General features: G+C 45.2%; 3 protein-coding genes across 3 annotated transcripts, besides 20 other annotated features; all 3 read left to right on the plus strand.

The window, feature by feature from the left end:
* Positions 1 to 11,642: a sequence feature (heterozygous, Esmeraldo-like haplotype).
* Positions 37 to 65: a microsatellite.
* Positions 134 to 170: a microsatellite.
* Positions 315 to 347: a sequence feature (AT_rich).
* Positions 412 to 456: a sequence feature (A-rich).
* Positions 619 to 653: a microsatellite.
* Positions 678 to 710: a microsatellite.
* Positions 746 to 788: a microsatellite.
* Positions 834 to 868: a microsatellite.
* Positions 1,246 to 1,266: a microsatellite.
* Positions 1,952 to 1,976: a microsatellite.
* Positions 1,979 to 2,003: a microsatellite.
* Positions 2,123 to 2,161: a sequence feature (T-rich).
* Positions 2,247 to 2,277: a microsatellite.
* Positions 2,523 to 2,574: a sequence feature (T-rich).
* Tc00.1047053503455.10 (chaperone DnaJ protein, putative) lies at positions 2,763 to 4,745 on the plus strand (the record flags this gene model as incomplete). Its single annotated transcript, XM_801705.1, has 1 exon — positions 2,763 to 4,745. One exon carries the CDS (start codon positions 2,763 to 2,765, stop codon positions 4,743 to 4,745), a length of 1,983 nt encoding a protein of 660 aa, XP_806798.1.
* Positions 5,372 to 5,419: a sequence feature (T-rich).
* On the plus strand, positions 6,372 to 7,034 carry Tc00.1047053503455.20 (hypothetical protein, conserved; the record flags this gene model as incomplete). Its single annotated transcript, XM_801706.1, has 1 exon — positions 6,372 to 7,034. The coding sequence occupies one exon, from the start codon at positions 6,372 to 6,374 to the stop codon at positions 7,032 to 7,034; it is 663 nt and encodes a 220-aa protein (XP_806799.1).
* Positions 7,069 to 7,091: a microsatellite.
* Positions 7,296 to 7,335: a microsatellite.
* Positions 7,604 to 7,633: a sequence feature (AT_rich).
* Positions 7,797 to 11,516, plus strand: Tc00.1047053503455.30 (hypothetical protein, conserved; the record flags this gene model as incomplete). The annotated part of the gene is made up of 1 exon (XM_801707.1): positions 7,797 to 11,516. The coding sequence occupies one exon, from the start codon at positions 7,797 to 7,799 to the stop codon at positions 11,514 to 11,516; it is 3,720 nt and encodes a 1,239-aa protein (XP_806800.1).
* Positions 9,300 to 9,396: a microsatellite.

The raw sequence follows: 11,642 nt of genomic DNA on the forward strand, positions 1-11,642 counted from the left end.
TATATATATATATATGCATTTATATGCATATTCTTTTCTCTCTTTCTCTCTCTCTCTCCCTGTCTGTGTGTTTGTATGCCTTACGGAAGAGAAGGGGATATTTGTTAGTTGACAGCAATAATAACGGCAACGGTTTTTTTTTTTTTTTCTTTTTTGTGTGTTTTTGTTTTCCTCTCTGTGTGCGAGTGTGTGAATGTGTGTTGCGAAAGTTACGAAGTGAAGTAATAATGCGAAGGGGAAGAGAAGGGGAGGGGAGGGGGGGGAAAAAATAGGAAGAAATGAAGGGGTAATTTGCTCCACATCAACGCGTCCACATATAAATATATTTATTTATTGATTTTTATATAGATATGAATACATGTATGACTATGTTTATATCTGTATTTGCATCTGGTGGGAGAGAGACTATACAAACAAAAAAGGAAGGAAAAAAAAAAAAAAAAAGAAAAGAAAAAATGGCATGACGGTACAAAATAGTGAAATCTTCTGGGAAGGAGATCTGGCATTGATGCGTAGATGTCAATTATGTTACTTATTTCTTTGGATTGATTATTCTTTTCTTTGCTTTTGATTTTGATTGTATGTATTTTTATATTTCCTTCTCTTCATCTGTTTGTCTTTTTTTTTTTTTTTTTTTTCTTTTGTTTTGTTTTACTCCAATGCGCGACAATGGCTGAATTTATTTATTTATTTATTTTATTTATTTTTTTGGGTGGATGGGGTTTTCTTGCGTCCCAAAAGAGCGTGAATAAATAAATGGAAAAAAAAAAATAAAAAAATAAAAAAATTGAAGGCAACGGCGAATGGTAATAAAAACAACAACAACAGCAATTAAAAAAAAAAAAAAAAAAAAAGAGAGAAAAAGAAAGTGTTCCGACTTCCTTTTGTGAATTCTTACCGCTGTGGGTGAAGGAGGGGGAAAAAATCAGGAGGATGACTCCAAATTAGTAAACAGAGTCGTATACATGTGTACATGCACATATAAATATATTTGTATACATTTCTGTGCTTATAATGTATTCAATGTTGTTGTGTACGCGCAGATTTCATCCGAGAGGGAGAGGGTGCTGGCAGATATTTTTTCTTTTTTTGTATGGTGGACGCATTCTTTTCTTGTTGGTTTGTTTTTGCATGTGTTTGTATGCGATGGAAGGATGGAGGAAAAGGGGGTTTTGTGTGACGTTTTTCGTTGAATTACTTACACGTAACCACCGTGTCTGTGCATTTTGTGTGTTCTGTTGTTACTTTTTTTTTTTTTTTTTTTTTGTGCGCCAACGTCGATTGGCCACGCGGATTGTATTCTCGCAATTACGGGACGACTTTTTTTTTTTTGTTGTTGTTGTTGGCACGCACGCGCACGTGTCTGTACATTCAATTGCACGGTTTGTGGTTGTTTTTTTTTTTTTTTTGTCTTTGTACGCATCCCTTTTCTTGTATGCACGCGTTGGACGGGGGAATGGGAGGTGGAGTGAAGGGGGAGCGGCGTGGGGCGTACCGCCGGCTGCAGAGGGTGGCGGACAGTGGAGGGGTGGGGACGAACGACAAAAACAAAGAAAATGATAATAATAATAATAATGAAACAAAAGCAACAAAACAGCAGCAACACTCGTCACTGGCGCATTCATTCCGTTCCCCCCCCAACGGGAGAAGGGGATTTGCGGGCAAGAAGGTCCTTGTGTTGAGCTACGAGACGCCTGTGCCTTGTGGAGTGAAGGAGGGGCCTCGTGGTTGTTTGATTTTGTGTGAGCGTGCATTTGGCGTCACCGTCATCGCGTGGAGAAATGGAAACCAAAGCAGACGTTTCGTATGGCGATGAAATGTGAGCAGGGGGACAAAAAGAAAAAAAAAAAAACTGCACCGCAACGAGGATTAGAGAGTTGGTGCGCAGAAAATATTGTTGACTGATGCAGAGAAGCCATTTGCGTGCTTGTGATTTATTTATGTATGTACCTTTTTTTTTTTTTTTTTTTCTTTTTGTTCTCTCTCTTTCTCTCTCTCTCTCTGAGTGTGTGTGTGTGTGTGTGCTGGACGGCAGCGAATGAAAAATGGGGTGGAGGGAATATTTTAAGACGGTACACCACTTGTCTGCTATTTCACTTATTCCGAATGCGTATTTTTTGGTTTTGCTTCTCTTTTCCTTCTTTTTTTTTTTTTTTCTTTTAATCTTCTTGTTTGATGTGTGACTCTCTCAATATTTTATTTTGTTACTGCGTTGAATGCATTAATTGTGGAGTTTGTTAGCATTGTTTTTTTTTTCTTTTTTTTCCCTTTTTTTTTCTCTGTGTGTGTGTGTGGAACTGCGTGGTTTTTTGTGGTGTACATGCGTGAAAATGGCGGCATGAAGAAACGATGAAGGAGGCAGAAACATATACCCCCCCCCTCCACAAACACACACACACAAATGCGACTGACAGCGTTGTTCGTCGTGAAAGGGGGGACGAACTTCTCTTTCACTCACTCACTCACTCTCCCTCTGTGTGTGTGGGCGAAAGGCCGAGGTGTCATCACCGCTAGATATTATGTTTTTTTTTTTTTTTTTTGGTTTCTTTCTCTTTTTCTCACTTTTTTTTTTTTGCATCTGAGGTTGTAAGTTCATTGCTTGTGACGCCTCGTGCTGCTGCGAGAAGTGCAGGAAGAAAAAGGGCAGGCGAGACGCGGAGGCAAAGCCATCCAAAGAAAAGTGCGGACGGAAGAGAGGGGCGAGGGCCGTGAAGGGGCGGGGAGGATTACAAGGGAAACGGGGTGATTTGCGCCGGAGCGAAATGACTGGGGAGCTTGAAAAGTCGAGACGTCTCTACCAAACGCTGCTGCTCCCAAATTTTAGCAGCATAGAGGAGGTGCGCCAGGCGTACAAGGCGTTGGCTCTCAAGTACCATCCCGACAAAAATCTCAACGATCCGTCAGCGGCGGAGAAATTTCGCGATGTTCGTGTGGCATACGAAATCCTTTCGAGTTTGGAGCGGAAGCAAAAATATGACTGCACCCTTCGTTTGCATCAACCACTGGGCGCCAATTCATTTTCGACGGGAATTCGGACGCCACGGGCCGGGTATACCTCGGATTTTGGCTGCAAGTCTTATACGATGCCTGGAAACGCAACGAGTAATATTTACGAGGAGCTTAATTCCTACGCGGCACGAAAGGCGGGGGAACGTCAGCGACGGGCCTCTTCCGCCGCCACCCCGCGGGGAGACCGTGCTTCTCAGTACACAAAGGAACAAAAGGAGTTCTTTAGAAAACGAGAAAAGGAACATCAGGCGAACATTCGCAAACGGAGAGAACAGGAGAAACGAGAGCAACTTGCGCGCGATCTAGAGGCTTTGCGTCGAGAACAAGAGAGACGTGAAGAAATTCTACAACGGTCACAGCAGCTCCGTACAGGGAATGAAAATCGTCGAGCATGTGCGTCCGCTGGAATTCGGCGTGCCTCTCCTTTTCCTCGTACAGCCTCCGAAAACACGCCGCAAGGGGGGACAAATAAAGAGGTTCCAAAAATTTTTTTGGCGCGTGATATTCACTCGGCGGCAGTCTTACCGGACACCGTGCGTCCTATCCCATCACCGCGTCCCCGACGCCCGTTTTGTGGCGCAAAAGAAGATCGAGGGGAGCGCCTGCGTCAAGAGAAGGAAAGACAAGCGGAAGTGCGGCGAGCAGAGCAGGAAAAATATTTGGAACGGCTGATGAGACAGCGTATGCGAGAGGCACGGTTGAAGGAGCGAGAGTTAGAGGCGGTGGAACGCCGCGAACGAGAAAATTTACGGCGGATATTGTTTTTGGATGAGAAGAGTGAACGGGAACAATTAGTTGAGCCACAGGAAAAACTGGAACGCCGAAGAATATGGATGGAACACAAATTGAATATAAGAAATTGTGTACTGCGGTCAGGCCTCCGTAGGACGGTTGAAAAGGAGGAGGCTAATAGAGAAGTTTTGCTGTCGTTGCAAGAGGAACAATTTGAGCTTTTGTCTCTGCAAAAGAAGGAGTCGTGGGGTCGTGCTAGCTGCCGAATGAACGAGAATTTGTCGTGGAAACAGTTAAAATCACATCATAAAGAAATACAACAGGTAATTTTTATGCGGGAACAAAAAGAAATTATGTGCACTTATTGCATGGAATTCGAGGCGTTGCGTTTTACGGAGGACATGACGTTTGCTCTGATTGAGGTTCAAAGACAGGAACATGTAAATAGACTTCAGTTAATTAAGGAGTTTCGTGATTATTGTCGTGTGCATTACGGAATCCTTCAAGAATTGATGGAAAATGGATTGATGGAGGGCGCGTTAATCGTTGAACGGACTCTTCTAATAAATGAAGAAGAATCAGCGCGTGCGCTTCTGTTGCTTGAACTGCATGAGTGGAGAGATCGTCATGCGTTAGAAAAGGATGAGCTGAGCGAAGTCCTAAATTTGATCAAGCAACGTGCATCTGAGCGACATGCGAACCATCTCAAGGAGGTGAAGCAGACGAGACTTGCGGAACGGCGGGCAAAAGAGGCCACTATTGCAGCGTTGCAGGTTGAAATTCGGCACCTGCAACGGGCTATGCGTGCGGCGTCTTTGCCTGTTTCTCCGGGTAGGGAACGGGGTGGCTTTGCTGAGAATTTGCCGTGCGGTGTGGAGTTTTTAGGGGAGGAGGGCATTGATACGGCGGCACGAAGCAGCTTGGATCTTCGTTGTGGTGCTTTACGTGACAAAGACGCCACCGTCAGCAACGGTGGCAGCCGTCACTGCGGGTCGTGGCAGTAAATTTTTTTTCTTGCTTTTTTTTTTTTTTCTTAACATAAATCGGTGGGAATGGCATATTTGTAGGGAGTGTGTGTGGGGTTTACTGCGTCGGCCTCCTTTAACGATCGCCGCTGCGGCTCCTGTGGCTGGGGAGGGAAAGCCAGGCGCTGGAGGTCCAACAAACCCAAGCGCCTCAGGGCCACTCCGCCGTAAACCCTAAATTGCTGTCTCCTCATTGTCTAACATTTGCAACTTTGCGTTAGGGCAGAATGCCACCCCATTCCAATTAGAATTTACGCTTCCTTATCTCCCAAATTATTTGAAGCAAACCTGCACGGACGGAAGCATTCAGGACCGCTACTCTTTTCAGTGCGAGATGCTTAATTTTTTTTTTTTTTTTCTCAGCTGTGCTTGCAGAAGACATACACACACACAAAAAAAAAAAGGGAGGTGACTTACAGTTGTGCGTGTGCGATCACATTTTTTTTTTTCTTGTTGTTGCTATTTGTGGTTGTGGTTGTTTTATTCCTTTTCTAATGTACGAAATTTGTTGACTGCTTATCTTTTTGAGTTTGTTTAATTACTCTACCCTCCAGACAGAATGTGAAGGAAAACCCGACAGTAGGTGGCTTTTGTACATTAAAAAGTTTTTTTTGTTGTCCTTTTTTTTTGTTTTGTTTTGTTCCCTTTTTTTTCCACTGAATAAACTGAGGAGCTCACTGCGCCACCCTTTTTTTTTTTTTTTTGCCATCGAATGCTGTTTGTTGTGATTTTTTTTGCCGCTTTTTTTTTTTTTTTTGTTCGAGTGCGCCTTTGATTTGGGTCCCATTCGCCGTGAACGGGGGACGGCGAAAGTTGGGGGCGCCTACCGTGGGTTCTCTGCCACCGCATTTCAACAAGCAGCGGGCGTTTTTCTTTTTGGCGTCCAGGGAAGGGCTGTGTCCGCACTTGAATAAATGCACACATGAATGCGTTCGCAACTTCACAATGGGGCGCATTGCCTCTTGCGGCTAAGTTTGGGGAGGGAGTCGACAGCTGCTCCACATGGCGAGAGACGGTTTCTTTTTTTGGCGTGGCCACCCCCGTCACTTTGGGGGCTGCCAGAGGAGACATCAAGGGGGTTTTTGCCCCACTTTTTATGACGCTAACGGCAAATGTATGAGTCAAGGGGCATCGTCAAATTCCTTCATCAGTGTGATCTTTACAGAAGAGGAGACATTGTGAGCACCCATTCTTGAAGCTATGTTTAGCAGCGTTGCTTTTTTTACCTGGAGAAGGTTGGATGTGGGAATGTGACTGGGGATATGCACGGGATTGAAATATATGGTGTGCAACGGAAAGAGAGTATATACAGCGAGAGTGAGGGGTCGCGGCCACGGTGCACGCTTCCTGTGGCGGCGGAAAAAACAAAAGAATTGAGTTGAAGAGAACACACATGCTGAAATGGAGCTGTCGTGAGGATGTGATGCGTTTATTTTTTGCTTTCGCGAAGGGGAATATTTTTGTGCTTTCCCATTGCGTACACACTTCTACTGTGGTTTATTGAAGGGAAGACTGATACTTTTATAGGGCACATACTCTCTTTTCGGCCTACAGACTGTAGCCAAACAGCAAGAAGAGTGATTAAAAAAAAAAGGGGGAGTAACGATGGGACAAGGTTTTTCACGTGCTCAAATGGAGGAATACAAGGAACTCGTAAAGGATCGCTTCTCTGAGGAGGCCATCGAGTTTCTGTTCATGAAATTCCACAAGGCAGCGCCGGAGGGTGTCATGACTCCCGTCGAATTCAAGCGCTACATAGACAGTACGGGTGTGTATAAAAATTACAGACGAACCCACCTGGCCTCCTGGTTCCCTAGTTACGCGAAGTACACTCATAGTAAGGGCGGCAATCGTGCCGTGAGGAAGACATCGGCGCAGGTATTGGACAGAGAGATGTACTTGCATCTTTTTCGTGCCTACGATCGCGATTGCGATGGTGTGATTTCCTTTAGGGAGTTCTTGCTTTATCATTTGGCGGTGATGTACAGCACCGAGGAGCTTTTTGTTGTTGTTTTCAACGCGTATGACGACGATCAGGATGGCTATCTTTCTCTTGATGACATAAGAAACACTATCACTGCGGCAACACGTTACGTTGGTGATTGCGATGTTGAAGACCAGGAGGTACAACGTGTCATTGATGAGGAAGCGCAAAGACTGATGTTCTTTTTGGACGTGCGCAAAGATGGTCGTATTCGACGAGATGATATGCGGCTGATCACCCAGAAGCACCCAGAAGTACTGGAGAAGATGAAGAATTTGATGTAATACACTGGTCCCTCCGTGTGCATGTTCCCGAAACATATATATATATATATATATATAGAGAGAGAGAGAGAAAGTGTGTGTGTGTGTGTGTGGGGAGGAAGAGTAAAAAACAAAGAAAAAAAAAGACACACAGCCATGAAGCGGTGTGACGTGCGCATCTGCATACAAATGTATGCATGCTCTTTCCAGGGAGAGACAGAAGGGGAAGTGGGGAAATAAGAAGGAGGGCATTCTTATTTTCATTGTGTGTAGACTCGAGGTTTTTGTTTTGTACAGTTTTTTTTTGTTGTTGTTTTGTTTTCACTGCGCCGAGACGGAATTTCTTTACTTCGTGTGTTTATGACTGCCATTGAAGCCAAAAGAAGAGAAAGTATATATATATATAAATTTCTACGGGAGCATCACCGTCGTATTGCCCTCTTTTAGGCTTCTGTTGTTTTTGTTGTCATTATTATTATTTTTTTTGACCTCTCTTCTCATGCTGTTGTGCTGCAACACAGCGAATAGGAATCGGTTGTGGCGTTGCTACTTTTTTCAGCCTGTAATTTGCGCGGGCAATCTCTAATAACTTTTTTAAATATATTTTTTCTTTTTTTTTTCTTTTCTCCGGTCTGTCTCATTGGCCGACCGCAGAAGCAAAGGAACCAATCGCTTTGGCTTTACTCCCCGACTAGTACCCTCGGCGGCGGATATTTGCCGTGTTTTCGGGTCTGCACCAACCACCCCTTCACTGCGACACGGCGGACACCATCGACGAAAGAAATGGGAAAACCACACCTAACAGCGGGGGGCAAAATTAACCGAAGAGAAGGAACGGAGCCTGTTGTGGAGCCCCCACGTGTGTCGTATGGAATTCCTCCCACGGAACTCTCTTTAGAAAACTTCCCAGCGAAGAGCAGTACTGGGTTTACGGACATCAACGACGAAGCTCAGTGCCATCGTTTTTGTCGGCGCCAACAGACCCGACGAAAGAATCCCATGATGATGCCGAGGAAGATCCGGAACGCTCACCCTCCCAAGGATTTCATGCTTGAGGAAGCACCTCCTTTGGAGGGCTCGATCAGCCTGCAACTGTGTTCCCAGTCGCTGGAGAAAGATAAAATTTTAGGTGAATGCTTTGAGAGTCAAACCGATGGCAGCGGCAGAATTATGGCGGGCGATGGGATGCCTCTCAACGGCAGTTGCCGCCTCGTTTCTCCGCATTCGTTTCCGAAAGAGAAACACTGCGTTTCACTCTCTGAGGAAGGCAACCTCATTGACGAGGCGCCATGTGCAACTAATAATGCATTCCCTGAAGTTCGTGAATGCTCATTTTGTGGTTACATGTGTATTGATGAGAAAATAAAACCATCGGAAGACTGTTTTTCCAGAAATATATTGATTAAAGAGGAAACAGAAAGGTTTCCACCATCTCTTACCAAAAGGAATCAAGGGAATAGGACTACAGGTGAGCTGATGCCCGCTCCTGTAGTAATTCCCATGGGGGAGTATTGTGATACCGAGGCGGTATCGACATTGTTGCACAGAGAGAAGAAGCAACCAGAGCAGCAGAATGAATATGAGGAAGAAAATCAAAAAAAAAATCACATACTGAGCGAAGAGATACCTTCCGGTGACCATTTACCGGCGCCGCAGGAAAGAATAGGGCAATTGCCAAAGAGCCTACAGTTATCTGGCTCTGTGCTTGCAGAATCGCAGACGAGTTTAGTAACAACGTTTGCACCTACAACTATGGGAAGAGGGGATAGAGATGGGGGGGATTCGTTTTCCTTATGGGGAAATCAGCAGCAACACGGCGTCACATCCACCGCCATAAAAAATGGCAATGCAATGTATGAATTTAATGGTAGGTCAATCTCTTCTCTCTCTGAGCCGCCCACGTGCCATCAGCATCATCATCGCAGTTACAGCTTTACACCAGAGGTGAGCTCCTCCCTTAGTCAACTTGTGGATGAACAAATCGTGGCGTACCTTTCTCAAACGGCGGAAAAAATGATGTGGCGACGGCAGAAGCAATTACGTTGCGTATCTGAGTATCTTACGGAGGCTATTGCTCATGAGGCGTGGCGTAAAGGTTTGCAATACGGCGAGTTGCGATATTACGTATTTGGAAGTGTTGCGACGTATACTGTTTTACCAGACGGTGATAATGATATGACATTTGATGTTGAGGGACTTGTAAATCCGACCAAGATCATTGAGCGAGAGGAGGCCCCTGTTAACTCTCATGCTCGTGCAATTATGAGCAGAAGCGGTAGCATTCGCAATAATAATAATGATAATAATAATCATGATAATAATAATAATACTAATACTAATACTAATAATAATACTAATACTAATAATAATAATAATAATAATATGTCATTATCTCAAGCAGCTGCAATTGCAGGTGGAGAGCTTCTTTCAAGTTTGGCCGAGTACTTGCGTGAAAACAACCCTCATGTCTACGTTGAAGCCCTTGTAGTTGCGGAGGTTCGTGTCTTGAAGCTTGTTATGGAAGGCGGCTGCTTTGATATTACTGTTGGCCAGCTGGGCGGTGTTGTGTGTGTTCGTTTTTTGCAGGAAATGGATATGTTGATAGGCTGTCAGCATCTTTTAAAACGAACACTGTTGTTGTTGAAGGCTTGGTGTTGCTACGAGGCGCACATACTTAGTGGACAAGGTGGGTACCTTTCTTCCTATGCGGCCACCATTATGCTCATAGCGATGATGAACACCGTGGAGTTTGTCGAAGACGTTGGCTCAGTGGAGGAAAGGGAGGAGGACGGCGAGGGGCATTTGGGGTGTGAACCACAAGAGTTCTTCAAAAACATTTCACCGCTTCAACTTTTTGCGCGTTTCCTGAAGTTTTTTAGTTTTTTTGATTTTGAGCATTACTGTGTCACGATTTTTGGCCCACTCCCATGCGATTGCCTTGATGGAAAGCCGTTTGATCTCAGTCAGCTAGAGGCTTTGGCGGGAAAAAGGGGAAATTTAGGCGCCATTCCCAACTCTTCGATGGGTGGGGAAGAGGAGAGTGATTTTAAGGATCCCATGGGAATGAGTATGTTGGGTCTTACTGCAGAGGGACAGAGGGAGCTGGGGCACTGCATTCGTCGTCGCGCTAAGCCACTTATAACAGTAAATTGGGTGAAACACATTTTGCGTGATGAACATATCCGTCGTCAGGATGAACGAAAGAATTCAATTGGATTGCACCGGGAAATGGGGGGGACGGATGCAGGCTTCAATAATATGGAGAATATTCCGGAAGAGACAGAGCAGATGCGCCTTGATTCTGGTGGAGGCGTGCAGGAAGACGCTACTTTGTTTTGCTCCAACTTTGATACTAGTCACTTCTCCCTCCGTACAATGAATGTGATGGATCCGTTACGATGGAGTGCCAGTCTCTGCCGTGGGGTTAGTCGCAATCACTTGCAACGTATTCGCCGCGCTTTTCGAGAGGGCCTTGCTCTGTTTGAAAAGGGATCCATTGTACTTGGTGACGCATCCTTATCCTCTTTGGCTGCGAATAGTCAATACAGTGATGTCAGCTTTGAGAGATCATATAGGACGTGTGAAAGCATAGGCGTTGTCTCAGATCCCGTGCGGGTGGCGACGGAGCAAAGAAATCGTTTTGATGCTATCAACAGTGTGTTGAAGGAACTCTTTGGACATACTTTGATGGTGCTTCGGAAGCACAATTCGGAGTGCTCGTCCTTATCAGTGACTCCACGGCAGGTACGATGCAAACGATGCTCTATTCCATCTTTTTTTTGTGCATCATATTTAAGCCAGCTTTGTGAGTCGCCATATCTCCTTGCTCTTCAAGACCCTGCGCAAAAAAGCGGAGATGAGCGTGATGAGGGCGGTTCGAACTCACGCGGAACCATTGGCGAGGTACACGCTTTTACACCTGCTTTGGCAGTTTCGAGCCAACGGAACTTTTACCCACACCAACAGCCGCAACGGCAACTGAATATGCTGACGAATTCATTATCCGTTGCGCCAACGCCGGGGCCAATGCTGACTACAGTTTCTTCAAAGACTCAAAATGATTCTTTACGATTTGCAAATTCCGTATATGGAGTGAATTGGCAGGACTCCAACAAGCATTTCAATAGGGATTCTTGTATGAACCTGATGGATATGCCGCAACACCCTGCCCGTGGGGCGCCACTGCTTCGATATCGTGTCAAAGGCACTTCTTTATTGAGGTTTCAGCCCCCATCCTCAGCAGTTGCTGCAACTAATTGCAATTTGTGCTCTGCTGAATCCGCTAGTTTTCGGTGTTATCCGGATTTTCCAACATTAGGAACTCCGGGAACAAACTGTATGACGCCTATCGAGCGCAATGCGTTCGACGGGGCTCCAATGGGCTTTGCGCCATTACCACTGCCGCCACCTCCTCCAGTGTTTTCGTCCATTTCTTCTATCGACACCCGTTTTCAGACGAATGCATCTTCTCAGAAGAAAAAAATGTTTTCAGGCGGTGTGTAAAAACTCCTCCAAATGTAGACGGCTTCAGTGGTGGGGCATACCACCACTTCAATTTTTTATCTGTAGGCGTCCCAACTTCGGTTTCAACAAAGGCCAACAATGTACGTCTTTGAATTTGATCGCCTT

This window comes from Trypanosoma cruzi, genomic scaffold, assembly GCF_000209065.1.
Source record: "Trypanosoma cruzi strain CL Brener 1047053516469 genomic scaffold, whole genome shotgun sequence".
In the NCBI taxonomy this organism is placed as follows: domain Eukaryota; phylum Euglenozoa; class Kinetoplastea; order Trypanosomatida; family Trypanosomatidae; genus Trypanosoma; species Trypanosoma cruzi.